Source organism: Nansenia antarctica (assembly GCF_963989245.1).
Source record: "Nansenia antarctica genome assembly, chromosome: 1".
In the NCBI taxonomy this organism is placed as follows: domain Eukaryota; kingdom Metazoa; phylum Chordata; class Actinopteri; order Argentiniformes; family Microstomatidae; genus Nansenia; species Nansenia antarctica.
The window spans coordinates 69,746,433-69,765,647 of NC_137674.1; the positions used below are offsets into that span (position 1 = coordinate 69,746,433).

The following is a 19,215-nucleotide window of genomic DNA, read 5'->3' on the forward strand; positions in this document are numbered from 1 at the left end:
AGAGGGATGAGGGAGAGAGAGATGGGGGGAGAGAGACAGAGGGAGACAGAGAGAGAGAGACAGAGAGAGAGAGAGAGAGAGAGAGAGAGAGAGAAAGAGAGAGAGAGAGAGAGTGGAGGATGAGAGGACAGGCTGGTCTGGTAGTGACCTTGTAGGAGGACCACTGCTGCAGTGGCTGATGGGACGCTGGCCTGCTCTGCTGGGGATGATGACATCAATTAGCATCATGCGTGGCAGAGCAGAGATGGAGGTTGGGGGGGATGTCTACACAGTACCATGGTGCACAGTCCAGGGGGGGTGGGGGGAGGCCTGGGGTAGGAGGGGGGTGCTGGTTGGTGTAAACTAGGCCAGGGACGAAAGAACCCCAGCTGTTTCCACAGGTGAAAACACACACACACACACACACACACACACACGCACACACACAGAACACTGGCACTCAGTTCTGATCCGTCATCGCCACGAGCAATTCTTAACCAATTAAGAACTGTTGACTGCTTGTGTCATGTCATGTCAAGGTTCCCACAGTAACAACACTTCCTGTAGGGGTGTGTGTGTGTGTGTGTGTGTGTGTGGGGGGGGGGGGGGTGTACAGCGGGGTGGCTAAGGCGGGTAGCTACAGTGAGTGGTAGACACTCACAGTTCACTTTCATGTGTTTTTCCAGGCAGTGACCATTTAGCATCTACATCTGAGGGTGGATGTGTGTGTGTGTGTGTGTGCGTGTGTGTGTGTGTGTGTGTGTGTGTGTGTGTGTGTGTGTGTGTGTGTGTGTGTGTGTGTGTGTGTTTACAGACAACATCTGAAAACAGTTGGTCTGAATGACATGGTAAATAATTCAGTGGGCTTGTTTTAATGACCCCAACAAAGCAGGCCTCTCCACAGTGACCCCCCCCACACACACACACCCCCCCCTGTCTCCCCAGTGACCCCTGCCCCCCCCCACCCACCCACCGACCCGTCTCCACGGTGACCCCCCCCCCCCCTCTCTGTGTCTCTGCAGCCTGAATGGAGAGGCTTTGTCTGGGTGGCCCTGCTACGGCCTGGGGGGGCAGACTGGAGCTGCCCAGCTGGCAGTGGTTAGAGTGGGTACACCCCCCCCCCCCGCCTCCTCCTGCCCCAGACAGCTACAGACCCCCAGGGAGAGGGGGGGGGAGGAAGACAAGGTGGGAGAGAAAACACAAGACAGAGGGGAGAAGAATGCCAACAAGACCCTCTAGTCCCCTCCCAGAGAGTTAAAAAGAGCTTGGTGTTTGTGGTGTTCCAGAGTGTTCCAGAGTGTACTAGAGTGTTCTTGGGAGTTCTAGGGAGTTCTAGAGTGTTCTACAGTGGTCCAGAGTGTTCCAGAGCTCTTACCTTCCACGCTGTCGGAGCAGGATGTTCCGATGCCTGTGTCGCCACTGTCGGAGGCCGTGCTGTGGCGTCGCCCACGGTTACTGTTGCCGGGGGCGGGGGAGGTGCCCTGCCATGACGACTCGCACCCCGGAACCCAACCAGGAGAGCTGGAGCTGGAACCTGAAAGGGGCAGGGTGGAAGCATTTCTTAGTAACACCCACTGAATCACAAGCCAGGGGGGAAGCATTTCTTAGTAACACCCACTGAATCACAAGGCAGGGAGGGAGTATTTCTTCGTAACACCCACTGAAACACAAGCCAGGGAGGGAGTATTTATTTGTAACACCCACTGAATCACAAGCCGGGGGGGTGTATTTCTTCGTAACACCCATAATTTATTCACTAGTAATAGCGCCCATTATACCAGACACATGTCAGCCATTACAACTATGAACAGGGACTGACCAATGTGATTCAATACTCTAGCATTATGACTGCCAATGGTCCCTGGTTAGGGATGGGAATTCATAAGATGTTATTGATACAGATTCCATTATCAATTCCGCATATCGATTCCTGATACATTTTCTGTGTGGAAAAACAATAGGCCTACACAGGTTTTCAGCGTCAACGCAGCTGTTTTATTATCTCTTGAGTCTCTGAACACAGTGTAGAATGCATTGTCTGCATAATAATATGAACATGTTCAAATACATTACAACGTTCCTTTTCTTAAAACGATATAACTTGGAAAACAAATGTAAAACTGACTGATAAAATAAACAATTAGTCTTTGGAAAAATATGCCTAGTAACATTTGAATAAATTACAATACTCCTATTTAAAAGGAAATAAGCTTGAACCAAAATATAAAATTTAACTGGCACATAAAATAAACAATTCTTCTGTAGAATTTAGAAGGTTAAAACAAGATCATTGTACTGTCCAGTTAGGATGGGGTGTGTTCATTGTGCATGTTTTAGCCTATAAAATGGGACAAATGTGAAATGTTATTTTAAATGTTATTTGAATAATTATTAGTTATTATTAATTATTCAAATTATTAGATACTTGTAACATTATTTTGAGTTATGCCTCATAACTGCGTGGGAATTGTTTGATTATATAGATCCGTTATGCGTAGGGATATTGGGGGCTGTGATTAGGTGCTTAAATAGTGGGAGACCGTGCGTAGGGATTCATTGTGTGATGCCAGGACTCGAGGGATGCCACGGTTAGTGTTTGATGCGTGCTTTGTGTAACATTTATATGCTTTGTTTTAGTCTTTGAATGTGTCAGAGCTGTGTATTCATGTATGTTTTTGTTGTCTGCATTCGCAGGTTTTACAATCTATTCAATTTTCATAAAGAATAAGAAAAACGAGTTGAATGGTATCCGTGTCCCTCAGTCCAGCCTTTCTGTCGGCGTTAGTAGACAGAACAATTGTAAAACCTACGGCCCGGGCGTCAAAGAAATATCTTTGAAAAGATTCCCGAGGTGGTGGAGAAGTAAATTGACAGCCACATTCAGAGAGGAGTTCTCCGTGGGACGAATACAAGCGTCGAGGGAACTCGGAAAAGTGGCTGCAATTAACCGGAGCTAGCTAGCCAGGTGTGCTGTCTGTGAAGCGTGTCTGTGCAGAGCCTACTGGAAAAGTGACAGTGTCGGCAGCGCGAGACAGCGCGAGAGGACAGCAAGACCAGGAAAGCGGTCGGGTAAGCAACAGCACTGACCAACGAACTAATTCAAGCTGGATGTGTATAGAGACTTGCCTTGCTAGCCAGAGAGATTAAAGTGGGACTGACTGTGTCTGCTAAAGTGGCTAACCGGCGGAGTGATATATCCAAACTGTGAAAGGAGGAGGAGCCCTAGTGCGTCGCAGCAACCAGGAAGTAAATATACACAGAAGATCCGGAGTTTCAAAGTAAGGGTCCCATTTATTCTTGAAGTAACCAGGAAGTAAAAATACACAGAAGATCCGGAGTTTCAAAATAAGAGTCCCATTTATTCTGGCAGTAAATAAATGTCAGTTTTGACTGTAAAACATCACAGTTGAATTAAAACGAAAATAAAAACACTAAGTGAGCAGTTTGAAGGGACTTTAACATTAAACATTAAACATTGATAGCCTGTGAAAAGAAATAGGAAAATGGCTGAAGAGGACCAGTCAGTAGCTCAACTGAAAAAAGAGAGAAATTCAGCTAAATCCAGCTTTAACCAAAAATCTGCCTTCATGCTCCACGTTACACCCTCCATGGTCGAGAGCGAATTAAAGGTCCAGTGGCAGGCTTTCTCTAATGAAGCTGAGAAGCTCCTGGAAGCCAATAGTAGCTATGAAGAGGGTCTGCTTGCAGAAGCGGAAGAGGACCCCACCAAACTATCTGAACAACAGACGAGAGACATCGAGAAGGTGAGCAATGACTGCATGACTAAATTGTCGAAGGTTGGCGATCTCGTAAAACTCCATCTGTGGTCAAGATACGGTGAAAGAAGAGTGTTGTTCGCGATCAGGGAGGCTGAACGAGCTAAAGAAGAGACAGAAGAGGTCCCATTGGGCCAGCTAGATCATGTCTGCCATGAGAGACAAGTGCACCATTTAGAGGAGCTCACTACAGGAGCAGAGAAAGAGCTCTCTGTCTGGAGAGACTGGGCCCCTGTCGCTGCTATAGAAGACGTGGAGAGACGGCTGCATCATTTGATGTCCTCAAAGAACAAGCTCAGGCGAGATAGAGACGCCGAGATAGGAAAAGCTCGGGAGGCAACTGAGGAAGAAGACCGCGCCCGCCGCACAACAGCTGAAGGAAAGCGCCAGAGGGCTGAAGAGGAAGAACGCGCCAGACGCGCCCAGCTTATCCTGGCTCAACAGGCGGAGACTGAAGCACGGGCAGAGCTTGTTAAAGCCCAGCAAAAAGCGTTGGAGGAGACTGAGGGAGCAGGCGCACGGGGTGGAAATGCAGCTACGAGAGGCATTCCAAAAGTGAGGCTGAAGCCTACAAGTCTCCCGACGTTTAGAGGTAGCATTCGGGAATACTACCGCTGGAGGAAGGATTGGGAAAGCCTACAGGAACAAGGCGATCCCTCTGGGTCTCCGGAAGTTAGGAAGTTTCAACTTCTGGAAAGTATAGAAGAGACCATAGTGAAGGATCTCAGGCTCGCGAGCCACAATACTGCCGAAGATGTCTTCAGGGTGCTAGAGAGTCGTTTCGGAAACAAGAATGCAATCACCAACCTGATCGTAGCAGAGCTGCAGAAGATTTCTCCAGTCAAAGAGCACCAATTCAGGAAGGTGATTGATCTGATCCGAATCACAGAGAAAGCTCTAGCAGACCTTAAAGATCTTGACAATGAAGTAGCCATCAAAAACCCTCTGGTGACTGGAGCCATTGAGAACAAACTGCCACTCACTTTGAAAAAGGAGTGGCTTACTTTCAAAATAGACCCCCGAAATGGTTTCCAGCCGGAGAGATACTTTGACACCTTCCTGGACTTCCTACAAAAGCAGGAAAGCATCCCCGAACAGTTGGAGCAGATGGAGATCACGGAGATCCCAGAGAAGAAGACTGAGAAGAAGTTTGCTTTCACTAGAGCCACTGAGAGAGGCAGCGCTGATGCCAATTGTGTCCTGTGCGAAGGTAAACACAGAAGTAGGCTGTTCACCTGTAAGAAGTTCAGAGGCCTCGACTTGGCAGCAAGAAAGGCCGCGGTGAAGAAGTCTAGAGCCTGCCGACTGTGCCTTTCATCACATGGCGCTGACGGAGAGTGTAACCTTAAATTCCTCTGCACCAAGAGAGGCTGCAAAGAAGGAGAGTCGTCAGACCACCATTACCTTCTCTGCCCCAGTAGAGACAGTGAGAAGGATGGTGGGGAAAAGAGAGAAAATCCAAGTAGCGGCGGTGAACGTGCAAGGAGTTTGACCGTTGAACAGGAAGAGGTCTTGTCCCAACTTGCTCCAGAGATTGAGAGAAAAGTCAGGAGAGCCTTCACAAATAAGACAGCAGTTACAAGCTGCACTGAAGCAAAATCCGGGAAGCTCCCGGAAGAAAAGGAGCTGGAGAGGATAAAGGAGGGTCTGTCCTATGTCGCCAGCGATCACCACAGCGATGCTCCACATTGGGATGCTAGTTACCCTTGGACAGAGGATCCATCCAGTCTACCGAACAACAGAGGAGCTGTGATGGCAACATTCCTAAGAACGGAGAAACGCCTCCTGAAACAGCCGGAGTGGCGAACTGCCTACGGAGAGCAGGTTCACGAGATGGTAAGGAGGGGCGCAGCAGTGAGGCTCACACCAGAGAAGATTCAAGAGTGGAAAGGTCCGGTTTGGTGCGAGAGCCACCTGGTTGCACCCAATCCCCATTCTGTGACAACACCGGTCCGGTTAGTGTGGAACAGTAGCCAATCATACAAAGGTGTCAGCATGAACGACCTTCTGTTAAAGGGGCCAGACGTGTTGAACCCCATCAGGGCTGTGCTCCTGCGGTTTCGGACTGGGGAGCATGCGGCCCTGGGCGACATCACCAAAATGTACAACTCTATGTGGCTGAAGAACCGAGAGATACACCTGCACAGGGTCCTTTGGAGAGACGATCTTGAAGAGGACATCGGGGAGTACGCCATCACGAGGGAGAACATTGGAGACCGTCCTGCTGGTTGCATTGCTCAACTAGCAATGAGGGAGACAGCAGGGCTACCTCAGTTCATTGAAAGGGAGGAAGAGCATCGTGTCTTGGAGAAAGACAGCTACGTCGACGACATCTTGACTTCCCATGATGATCTGAAGATGCTCGACACCATCACAAGTGGAGTGGAGGAGATCTTGAGCGCTGGAGGGTTCTTTCTAAAGCCGTGGGTCCGGTCTGGCCAAGGTGGGAGGAGAAAGGACGACGCCAGAACCTGTGGAGGGGAGAGGCCTGGAGCGACATCCAAAACCCTGGTGCTACCAAATCAGCTGAAACAAGAGGCAGGAGGCGGGAGCTCAGCCAAGGAAACGTGGGACCCTGGGAAGACAGGGTCTCCAACCGAGTGGTCGTGGATCCCCGGTGAGTGCAATGTGGCCGACATCATCACAAGAGGAGCAGTTCCTGAAGAACTGAGCGAAAATTCTCTGTGGCAGAATGGACCTGGATTCCTGGAGAAGCCTTTTGAGGAGTGGCCCGTGAAATCAGCGGCAGAAGTGGCAGCTGATGCTCGAGAAAGTGTGAACAAGCTCAAACGGAAGGCCTTCTCAGGAGCGCTCACCAGGGCCCAAGCTAACGTGAGGACCGAAAAAGAGAAAAGAAAGGCTCTGGCAAGCTGCCCGGGGTCGTCCTCCACCGGGATGTCAGGAGGATGGTTGTTCTCCTCCCCATTGAGGAACAAGGGACATTGGTAGCCTCCCTAGACTAGTAGCTAGATCGGCTAGGTGGGAGGTGTACTGTCCAGTTAGGATGGGGTGTGTTCATTGTGCATGTTTTAGCCTATAAAATGGGACAAATGTGAAATGTTATTTTAAATGTTATTTGAATAATTATTAGTTATTATTAATTATTCAAATTATTAGATACTTGTAACATTATTTTGAGTTATGCCTCATAACTGCGTGGGAATTGTTTGATTATATAGATCCGTTATGCGTAGGGATATTGGGGGCTGTGATTAGGTGCTTAAATAGTGGGAGACCGTGCGTAGGGATTCATTGTGTGATGCCAGGACTCGAGGGATGCCACGGTTAGTGTTTGATGCGTGCTTTGTGTAACATTTATATGCTTTGTTTTAGTCTTTGAATGTGTCAGAGCTGTGTATTCATGTATGTTTTTGTTGTCTGCATTCGCAGGTTTTACAATCTATTCAATTTTCATAAAGAATAAGAAAAACGAGTTGAATGGTATCCGTGTCCCTCAGTCCAGCCTTTCTGTCGGCGTTAGTAGACAGAACAATCATGAAGACTGACGTCTATCCTATTTATAAAAGAGGCTACAGTGCAGCCAGCAGTATCATTATGCTATACTAATAATATTAAACTATGCATTTTACTTATTAAAATATATTTTCAATTGTCTCATTAATTTGATAATATAGGCTAATTACCAAATTACCATCATATAATGGAACATTTACATACAACTTAAGTGAGATATTATATAACTTACTGCAAGATATGAATAACCTATGTGCACGATTCCTTGAACCAAGAAATGTCAGTAGCACTATCTGGCACGGAGCACTATCTGGCACAGAGAAAAGTATCAGCGTTCAGTGTCAGGGACATGCAGGTCGTCTACCATAGAATCCACAACGTTGCATTTCCTTTGACTTTGTTTGTCACATTTTAAATAGATGGATTCAGATGGATCGAACAATTCAACAAGTTCTCGATTCCCCTGTCTGCCCCTGGTCCTAACATAGATTTGTTTTTCTTACGATGACTAATGGATAGATAATTCACTTACTTAAACCCCTTTCACACATACGAGCCTTCCCAGTAGATTTCATGGAATTTACCTGGTATGGAACTGACCAAGGAAATTGTCTCAGGCAATTACCCTGGTCAGGACCTTGTATAATTCCATGGAATTTAGGGGGAAGGCTTAGGTGTGAACAGAAGCCTGAACATGGTCCGGTTACGTACTGTATGTCTGACACAAGACGTTTTCATGTGCAACAAGTTAACCAATCACAGCGAGGAGTTTCTGACTTGGTACTTTTGGTTTGCTCCGCTAATGTTTACGGAGTTGGCTAGTTAACCCACATCACATCAGCCAAAGTAGTGATGAATATAATTCCACAACTGGATACTACTTCATTTCCAATCATAGTTAGCTAGAATACTTACTTAGCTAGCTTACTTACTTATCAAATGTACATTTTATGATATAGACGCATTACGGAGCAGTGAGCACACACACCATCTCCTCCCACAGTTGCCCTGCATCGCGCAATCAGCAGGGCTGAGCTCATAAGAACTGCCCCAGACCGCGAATATCATTACTACTATGTGGGAAACATGGCGCGTTCTGGCCTGCAGGTGGAGCGGGGATGGTGGAGCTGATTGACACAGGTGTCGTCAATCAGACTCATCATCCCAAATGTGTCGCGGTCTGGTGAACTTGCAAACAATACACTCACTCGAAGGGGTCAAAAAGTGAAAAAGAAACGTATTGTGTCAACAATATCTAGTTTAAAAAAAAAATCATAACACCAACTTGAAGTTTTAAAGTACCGACTCGATATAATAAACAATAGTTTAACGATCACTAACTTATTATTTGTGGATTGGATTCACTATTCTCGTTTGCCAGAGGCTACTGCAGTGTTTCCTCTATATGCATTTATTCGTGGCGGGCCGCCACGAATGAATTTCCTCTGCCACTAATTGATTCAGACAGTCCACTTTGATTCAGGCTGCGCAGAAAGGCAGCGAGTTATTATGACCGGAGAACAGAAAAAAAGCAGATTGAAGCTAGATTTAGGCCGCTTCCAGACCAACATTTCGTTACGATTTAGGGCGTAGTTATTTACAATATGTTACAATGTTGCAATTAACCTCGTCGTTTGTGTTCGCACTGCAAGCGAGACTGAATCGCTCTCAACAGGCGCGCGGCGCGAGGCGACGCGCTTTCAAAACAGTTTTGTGATTGGTCCGAATTTAGCGGGACATTTGGATTTCTCTTTTAGCCCGTCGCCGGTGCCTTTAATCCCGTATCCTAATCGAAAATGCAACATCATCAGCGACGACTGTGGGTTATTGCATTTACTGCTGTTCTCTGGTTCATGTTCTTATACCAGTGCTCAGTATAGAGTATTTTAAATGAACATTCGTAATGTATGTCTCTGATGTTCATGGTCAATTAAATCAGCCTATTTTGTGAAACAAATAATGTTCCCGCTAATGGGTTAACTGAGCATTCTCGCACCTAACGTGCAAGCACCTAGCTTCGAACTATTCATAGCAATAAGCGCGGGGCAAAAATAATCTATTGCCTCTAAAATCACCACGAACAGAACGGCGGAGGTACGGGTAAGCAGGTCTCATGTTGGTGTCCTCAAAGGTAAGAGTTGGTTTTCTTTAACTCAACTGATAGCATTACCTTGCTGTTGTTGTTTACCGAATACTCCATCTGACTGTCACACTGTGATTTTACTTGTGTAAACAGTTAATGAGTAACGTTAGCCGGTTTTGTGCGTGTACTCTCATGTAGGCCTACTTCGTATTGATCTTTCTGTGTGTGTGTGTGTAATGCACGTTCCGCATGTTCCGCTGCAGCTGTAGGATATATTGGTATTTGATCACCTTCTATATAAAATCACCTGCTCGGCTTTAATGACTTAACCGCTATTTAAGAAATTATAATTGTTGCCACCCTCTAGTTTTTGGTGAAACTACGTCCTTGTTTTGAGCGCCAGTGCGCGTTTTATGCGCGTGCACGCGGAAAAAAATGTGTGCGCGCGAAAGACAACCGCTCCGTAACTGGTAAGGGAGACTTGACTTGTAAACATACTTTTGTTTTAGCTCGTGTTCAAAAGCAAGAACCGTGTGTTCATCTTGTTATGTGTAGTTATGTGTTCCTAGCATGTCGATGTTCTCTCAGCATGTTGTGATGTTATTAAAATACAGTTTAGACATTTGTAGCGATGTGTTTTGTTAGCCGCTAGCTGTTAGCAGTGTTCGTAGCTGTGGCTGCGTTTAGAGTCACTTTTCTGCCATTCAGTGTCTGAGGTGCACCAACATTAAAATATGCGTCGTGTTAAATTGTTCTCAGATTTCAATGTATGATACATCATTTGAAAGCTTACAATCTGTAGTTTAAGCACATGTAAACAACAGAAAAATGACATTGCCTTCTGGTTGCACATTTCACCAGCCCGCGTCACAAATGGTCTTTTTAACCTGTGTGTGTTTGTTCCCCGGGACAGTGAACGGGATTTAGCTCATGTGTGAATGGTGAAAATCACTGGCGGACCCGGGTTGGGATGTAATTTACCGGGTACTATAAAGGGGCTATGGACAAATGTATCTGTTGTAAGTCGCTTTGAATAAAGGCGTCTGCTAAATGCCAAAAATGTAAATCCTTACTGTTACTGTCAGCAAACACAGAGGCCTGATAATAGCCAATCACAGCTGGCGAGCTTAGCGACGCTGGCTTAACGCTGCCGACATATGTTGTTGGAGGCGGACCCATTACTGCTGCTCCACTCCCCAACCCCCCATACACACACTACCCCCCTCCCCTTACAGACACTACCCCCTCAACCCCCATACACACACTACCCCCCTCCCCTTACAGACACTACCCCCTAACCCCCATACACACACTACCCCCCTCCCCTTACAGACACTACCCCCTAACCCCCATACACACACTACCCCCCTCCCCTTACAGACACTACCCCTCAACCCCCATACACACACTACCCCCCTCCCCTTACAGACACTACCCCCTAACCCCCATACACACACTACCCCCCCCCCCTTACAGACACTACCCGCCAACCCCCATACACACAAGACCCCCCAACCTAGACACTACCCCCCAACCCCCTTAGTACACACACACACACACACACACACACACACACACACTACCCCTCACCCCCCGGGTAGAGAGGAGGTGGGGGGGGTGAGGGTGGGGGGCTCCCCTGGTAGAGAGTAGAGGGAGGGGGGGATGAGGGTGGGGGGGGCTCCCTTGGAAGAGAGTAGAGGGAGGGGGGATATGGGTGGGGGGCTCCCCTGGTAGAGGGTAGAGGGGGGGGATGAGGGTGGGGGGCTCCCCTGGTAGAGGGTAGAGGGAGGGGGGGTGAGGGTGGGGGGCTCCCCTGGTAGAGGGTAGAGGGAGGGGGGGATGAGGGTGGGGGGGGCTCCCTTGGAAGAGAGTAGAGGGAGGGGGGATATGGGTGGGGGGCTCCCCTGGTAGAGGGTAGAGGGGGGGGGTGAGGGTGGGGGGCTCCCCTGGTAGAGGGTAGAGGGAGGGGGGGTGAGGGTGGGGGGCTCCCCTGGTAGAGGGTAGAGGGAGGGGGGATATGGGTGGGGGGCTCCCCTGGTAGAGGGTAGAGGGGGGGGATGAGGGTGGGGGGCTCCCCGGGTAGAGGGTATTATTGTGTGCGATGTTATTGTGTAGCTATCCTATGAGGACACACCGCGCACATCGATGTACATCAAGTCGGCTTTCGAGCATTAAAAGTCCACACCGGATACAGACAGTAGCCTACATGGTAGAGAGATGGAGCTTGTTGCTAAACGTAACACGACTGCACCGTTATGGGATCATTTTTGGATCCAAGCCAAATCAGAGGGGAGAACCTGCAAATTCACCAATTCAAAACAACACCTCAAAAGTCACCATCCCACCCAGTTTGCAGTCATCAACAAATTGCTCAGTGCCGCTGCAGTGGCTGGTCCCTCCCGGCAACTGGGTCTTGCTGAGTCGACGGACGGAAAATAAGCAAGACAGTTCTAAATGGTGCATGCTCACACAAACATCGCGAAAGAGATGCGGCCATTCAATACAGTGAAGAAGCCAACATTTAAGGACAAAACTTACAGTACCAGTCAAAGGTTTGGACACACGTTCCCATTCATTTTCTCCAATACCTTTTATGATAATAAAGAGGCATGGTTTACGAATAGGTTGCTGTGTTATTACATTATCTGGGTCACATTACAGTGAAACAATTAAATGGTAAATGGACTGACTTATATAGCACCTTATTCCAAAGTGCTTTACAATGGCCTCTCCTTCACCCATTCACACACACATTCACACACAAATGGCGGCAAGCTACCATACAAGATGCTGGCCCGCTCATTGGGAGCAATTTGGGATTTAGTGACGATTCTATTGTTAATGGCAATTATTTCTGAGACAATTAATTGTGCAGCAAAATTTTGAATTGTTACAAGCCTAGACTTGACACACAGAGAGAGAGAGAGAGAGAGAGAGAGAGAGAGAGAGAGAGAGAGAGAGAGAGAGAGAGAGAGAGAGAGAGAGAGAGAGAGAGAGAGATAGAGGGAGACAGAGAGAAAGAGCGAAAGAGTTGATAGAGAGACAGAGATAGAGAGAGAGAGAAAGAGAGAGAGAAAGAGAGAGAGAAAGAGAGAGACAGAGTTGACACAGAGAGAGAGACACAGAGGGAGACAGAGAGACAGAGAGACAGAGAGAGAGAGAGAGAGAGAGAGAGACAGAGAGAGAGACAGAGTTGACACAGAGATAGAGAGAGAGAGAGACAGAGAGAGAGACAGAGTTGACACAGAGATAGAGAGAGAGAGAGAGACAGACAGAGAGAGAGACAGAGTTGACACAGAGATAGACAGAGATAGAGAGAGAGAGACAGAGAGAGAGAGAGAGACAGAGAGAGAGACAGAGTTGACACAGAGATAGAGAGAGAGAGAGAGACAGAGAGAGAGACAGAGTTGACACAGAGATAGAGAGAGAGAGAGAGAGACAGAGAGAGAGACAGAGTTGACACAGAGAGATAGAGAGAGAGAGACAGAGAGAGAGAGAGACAGAGAGACAGAGAGAGAGACAGAGTTGACACAGAGATAGAGAGAGAGAGAGAGAGAGAGAGAGAGAGAGAGAGAGAGAGAGAGACAGAGTTGACACAGAGATAGAGAGAGTGTGTGTGTGTGTTGGTCTGGTAACCTAGCAGGGTATAACAACCACTCAGCTGTAGACCACATCACCACGGGCTTCAGTTAGCCTTGGACTGGAAACACAGAGGGGACAAAAGGAGTGTGTATCAAACAAAAACAAGAGATGTTCAGATATAAATGTTTATGATAATGACATGGAGGAGAAAGGGGCTTGAGGCTGACCTGGCAAACAAACCCAGGATATCTTCATTTTGTATTTTTTTTAATCTACTTTATTTTAGCCCATTCTTCAATTGTCACTTTATTTTGTTGTTGTTGTTTTTGTGGTCTGAGCTGCTGTAACGCTTGAATTTCCCCTCTGGGATCAATAAAGTACTTAAAGATCTATCTATCTATACGACAGATAGGCTAGCTAGTTAGCTAGGGCCATAATGATTCAGAGACTATCTAGCTAGCTAGCACCATTACCAGAGTGGCCATGCTAGTGATTTCCTGTCTACTTGGACCTCTCTAATCTAATTGTTCCACTTGATGTAGGCCTAGTTGTACTTGTAACATCATCTCTATAGGCCCTGTAACATAATATCTATAGCTGTAACATCACCTCTAAAGCTGTAACATCACCTCTAAAGCTGTAACATCACCTCTATAGCTGTAACATCACCTCTATAGCTGAGCAGCAGCTCTGGTCTGACTGAAGACAACTCTGGTCTGACTGAGGACAACTCTGGTCTGACTGAGGACAACTCTGGTCTGACTGAAGACAACTCTGGTCTGACTGAGGACAACTCTGGTCTGATTGGGGACAACTCTGGTCTGACTGGGGAGGAATGAGGAGGAGAAGGAGGAGGAGGAGGGGGAGGGGAAGGGATGAGGGGGGGGAGATGAGGAAGAGGAGATGAGGAGATGAGGAGATGAGGAGGAGGAGAATGACGGCCGACGTAAAGGAAGACAAACTCACAGTCACTTCAGACCCTAAGCTCACCACACACTTACCTATGTCACACTGACTCACAGTACGGTGTGTTAGAGGTCTCTATGTGTGTGAGAGTCTCTGTTTGTGTGTGTGTGTGAGTATGTGTGTGTGTGTGAGTATATGTGTGTGTGTGTGTGTCTGTTTGTGTTTCTGTGTGTGTGTCTGTGTGTGTGTGTGTTGTGTAACGTCCAGGTGAGCTGCAGTGGTTCCCAGCAGGGGGCGTGTCCCAGTGTAACCTGGCCTATTTTAACTGTGTAATCTGTTTAGACAGGACTCATTAAGGATGGCCTATTTAGCTTGGGGGGGGGGGGGGGTTAGGTTTGGGGGGGGGAGGGGTCTGCTCAGATGGGCACGGTCGCTCAAACATGGGTAGGACACCGCCAGTGGAGGCTCGGGGAGGTAGAAATCGGAGGACAGGGTAGTGTGTGTATTCCTCATTCCATGCATTACAATGAGGCCGTCCAATTTCTAACTCCACTGGGTACTGTCCTGCTGCGCTCCCTCTCTCTCTCTCCCTCTCTCCCTCTCTCCCTCTCTCTCCCTCTCTCTCCCTCTCTCTCACTCTCTCTCACTCTCACTCTCTCTCACTCCATCCATCCCTCCCTCTTTAGTAATTATACAAGTGCAGTAGAGAATGACTGGGGGAGAGACTGGGGGATAGGGACATTAATAGCCTAGTAAGAACAACTCTGTTATTATGCAGAAACACAGCATGGAGACAGAACATTGTGATGTAACCACCAACCACCAAAGTCATCCCTCTCCTATCTCTGCCTCATCCTTCTACTATCTCTGCCTCACCCCCCACCCACCTCCCCATCTCTACCTCGTCTCAAATCCAACGCGCCCCAGAGGCCTTAGATCACCAGACCCAAGGCCTCCTCTCCTCCTCCTCCACCTACTTTTCCACCTCCATCTCCTCCCCCTCCTCCTGTCTATGTGGAACATCACATGTGCCTGTGATTTCTAGCACAGCTCTGATGGCAGGACAGAACACCCCGGCCCAGACAGAGCAGAGGAGAATACAACCTTACTGTCCATCCTCAGACTAACAACAACTATCTTTGGCTTCACCTGAAAATAGTGAAAATACCACCGCTCGTCCATGATCAGACTTAGCTGAGGTGCTGGAGCTGAAGAGTATCAAATAGAGTGGAAAAAAAGCAGCATCCGCACACTCAAATCTGTGCAAAAAGCATTCTTTTATTGCAAGCTTTCGGTCATAGACCTTCTTCAGGCTTCACCTCAAATATTACACCGTACAAGTCAACAAAACAACACTCACAGTCACACACAAACACACACACACACACACACACACGCTCCAAAAATAGGTGTGCTGCTCAGCCTACCCTCGGATTAAAGTGAATGAAACTAAGAGAGGATGGATTCCAGTGATCCACTTTCCCCTAATCGCTGCGAGGATATTAGCCCACATCCTGTACCGCACACAGTCTGACACGCTATACCTCCTTCACTCCCCAGCCCAGACACAGCAGGAGGGAGTCAGGACATCAGGCTGTCATCAGCATACAGGGACCTCGACCTCTATCCACCTGTCCTGTCCTGTCCTGATGAGGAGATTGGTCAAAACTAGGATATAGTTTGGTAGAAAACCGCCAGAGAAATGAGTTCATTTCGGGAAGCGGATATACGGGAGGAAGCCTATATCTATCGCATTTAGACATATTAGACGATGGGGGTGGAGGGACAGGTTTATGTCATAGTTTGCATTCCTGATGCGAGTTGCAACATCTACCAGGAGAGTCTGTCTGTTAGTGGGGGGTTATGCAAGAAGCGATCAATTATTAACAAGACATAAAATATTATGACACTGCAGTGTGTTTCTCCTTATTCAGCAGTTGCCCGGAGGAGAGAATGATGATGCCTCCAAGCAGGGGCGCCGCTAAGGGGGTGGTAAGCACTGACAGGGGCCCATGAGAATCTTTAAAAATATATATATTATATTTATAAATAATATTATTAATATCATAAGGACGTTAATGTAGCCGAATTCAAATTATAATTCTATGTATTAAAAAAAGTCACAAAAGAAACAAACTGGAGTTTTGTTTCTCTATGTTTAACAAAATGAAGCCTTATTATTTACCCCTCTATTTATTCATTGCATGGTTCAGTCCACCGCGCGCGAGCTGCTAGACTAGAGGAACGTTACCGCAAATATTCTGACAAGGTTTCCATGACCAACATGTCCTGCTGTAGTATGTGTGTGGGACAGATGGAGGACAGCCAGATTGGAAATGCATCAAATGTACGTGTGCGTGCGTGGACGATGTCGTGAAAGGCAAAGCCAAAGTCAGGGTCTCAAAAGAGAAAAGTAAAAAAATCTGTGATCTAATCACTGCGTGGATGATCTAGTTAGCTCGCTATAGCTAATTAACATTAACTTCAAGTATAGTTAACTTACAGTGCACTGTCAGTATAATTTCAGTTAAATGTATGAGATGAGTGCAATTTTGGTCCAAATATAGGTTATTAGAGCTCAGTGAATTTGTATCCAGCAGCTATGCACTCTTGCTATAGCTAGCTAGCTAACTAGTATAATGTTACATGCTAATGACGTCATGCACAGATGCAGCTCCAGGATCAGGACTCCTTCCCTCAACCCACCTCCCAGTTGAAGGAGAAGGAGGTGAGCAGTAGGAGTTTGGGGTTAACAAACATATTTTGAATATTTTAATGTATGCTGCATTACCATGCAAGCATTGAATACAACTTTAGCTAATATTCATATTTAGTTAATAGTTCTTCCAGTAATTGCAATAACATTGACCACTGGCATCTTAATAATATTGTTAGCTAGCTAGATAACATTTAAGTTAGCTAATCTGGTGTAATGTATGTATTATTATGTTAATACTATTATAGGACATATTATGAATTATGTACCTATGGATACTCCATGCCAGGGCCCACTTCAAGCAAGGCAGCCAGAGAGGAGAGCAGCGGTGGGGGGTAGTGGTGGTCTAGTAGTGGATAGTGAGTTGGACTTGTGATTGGAAAGTTGCAAGTTCAAATCCCGCCTGAAACCTCACCACTACTTGTGTGCCCTTGGGTAAGGCACTTAGCCTTCAGTTACTCCAGGGGGAATGTCCCTGTAATTCGTAATTGTTTGGATTAAAAGCGTCTGCTAAATGGCAAAATTAATTAAAATTTAAAAAATTAAGACGTAAAGAGGCAGAAGAAGAACAAAGGACAATGACAGCAGCACAGCAAGTTGGCTTCATCACTAGATTTCAAGGATCTTATTAAAGATGTTGCTATATACTAAGAAGGCCCAGCGTTTAGCTTTGATTTGATTTGATCTCTTTACTCCTATCTTGAATCGTTGTGCATTAGGCTAGATATAGTTTTTAGCTCTCCAGGTATACTAAATACTGCCGCAGTGTAAAAATAAAAATCTTCCCATTTCACATTCAATTTCGCTGGCACCATGTCTGTGTTGCTCCCTCTTGTATAAGACACGTTTGTCTTTGTGTGAAACAAGCAATGCTGAGTCAGTAAATATCTCTCTGCTGTAATTCTTCATTGATCTAATCCTGACAGTATTATGGCCAACTGATCTTTACAAGATCTACATTTATTTAGACACAATACCACCCCATTAAAATTATATATTTTACTTTTTGTGTGATTTATACTTTTATAATTGGGTTCCAATCTTCATTTAATTATACTTTTGTCCTTGTGTTGTTCAAGTCTTAATTTAATAAGTTAAAGAATGTTGAGATTTCTTTGCTGAATTGTTGATTCCTGTATTAACTGTAATTTTACATTTACAAAAGATGTCCATCATTGGATTTCTTGCAGTGCATCAATAGTTCATCAACTTCAACTGGGTTTAGGTTGATGGGTGGTTTAGGTGGGGGGGCCCAAAATTATATTCTGTCATGGGGCCCAGAATCTCTAGCGGCGCCCCTGCCTCCAAGTTCACCTTTTACTACCAGCTTCTCATCTTTCAACAGTCAACCTGATTATGAGAACTTGGTCTAGGCCTAGCTTTAGTGTCCAGTACATTCTCTCACTGCCACTGCCAATATTGCTGCTAAACACTTTTTCACCTTATGGCATTGTTTTATTTGTTATTATTATGATTATGATTATGATTATTGTTGTTGTTCTTATTCTTGTATTGCATTGCTGATGGTTTGATAGTTGTTTGCTGCATTGTTGAGGAGCTAGCTTGACCCCCCCCCCCCCCCCCCATAATAAAAAAAAATGTATTTCCTTTCTACCGCTGTATTCGATGTACATGACAAATTAACTGTACAGCTGTCAAACCACACAACAGTTTATGATAACGGACGTGATATTCGTTTTTCTCTCTCAAATAGCTCTTTAACCCAGTGAGACGTGTCTATGAATATACCAGCCAGGGGAGGATGGAGAACAATCTGCCCCCGATATGGCGCTAAACTCTGACATCTAACAGCCTATTGTTGATTTATTTTGGACTTGGACAATAACACAGCGTAGAGCTTCCTAGACAGTGTCCCTTCAACATGACAGGTCTGGGTCTGTTACTTAACCGATCGATGATCCGGGCAGACTGCAGCTAGCTACAGCGCCACGAATCCGCAGAGAAATCCTACTGCAGCCTGTCCGTTAGCTTAGCATCATCAGCTAGACATCCCACTGCAGCCTATCGGTTAGCTTAGCATCATAAGCACCGAGCATTTCGTTAGCACCGAGGCTCTCTCTGGTCTCCAACGCTGCCACCAAATCACTACCAGCACGACTGTAAGCCTAGAGCTAGTGTCGCTAATGTAATAACAACATCTCATCATATCAATGTCTTACCCGTTTTAAAAGTGTCAAATCCGTCTTCATAGTCGTTTCTCCCCCACATTGTTGTGGCTGTGATTTAATAATGTATCATTTAACTCCGACGAGAGAAAGCAAAATCAAAATGTGATCTCACAAAGATGGAGAGAAATCCTCAACAACTTGCCATGAATACATGGCGCAAGATGAAACTAACCGTTTTAGTTTTTTTTTTTAAAAATTAGCGGCTTCCTATTTCAATAACGTCTTAAAGAAAAAAAATCAACTCTCCGAGAAATCGGAAAATCTAGGTTGAGTGAAGAACTGCAGCCGTCGACTCGCTGGCGACAGCAGAATGTAAGGATGTGAGCTCACACACAGGACAGCTCCTCCAGCTCAGGGGCTAGTCTCCTCCCTCCTTGTTCCTCCCCCTTTCCGAGACTGCAGCCGCGGGTAGAGATCACAGCCGGGGAGACTCCAGATCCAAACTCCGCCAACAGAAAGATTCATGGACGGGGGGAAGACCGCTGATATTATATACCGACAGGCCGTTTG

The 19,215-nt window shown here is 46.4% G+C and overlaps 1 protein-coding gene across 1 annotated transcript in view; it reads right to left on the reverse strand.

Moving 5' to 3' along the window:
• cep85l (centrosomal protein 85L) overlaps nt 1-18,745 on the reverse strand; it is a gene marked incomplete at both ends in the record, with an annotated part of 80,789 nt that extends 62,044 nt beyond the window's left edge. The window contains 2 exon segments of the mRNA XM_080535966.1: nt 1,355-1,513; nt 18,697-18,745. Of these exon segments, the coding sequence (XP_080392092.1) occupies nt 1,355-1,513; nt 18,697-18,745 (208 nt within the window).
• Between the last annotated feature and the right edge of the window lie 470 nt (nt 18,746-19,215).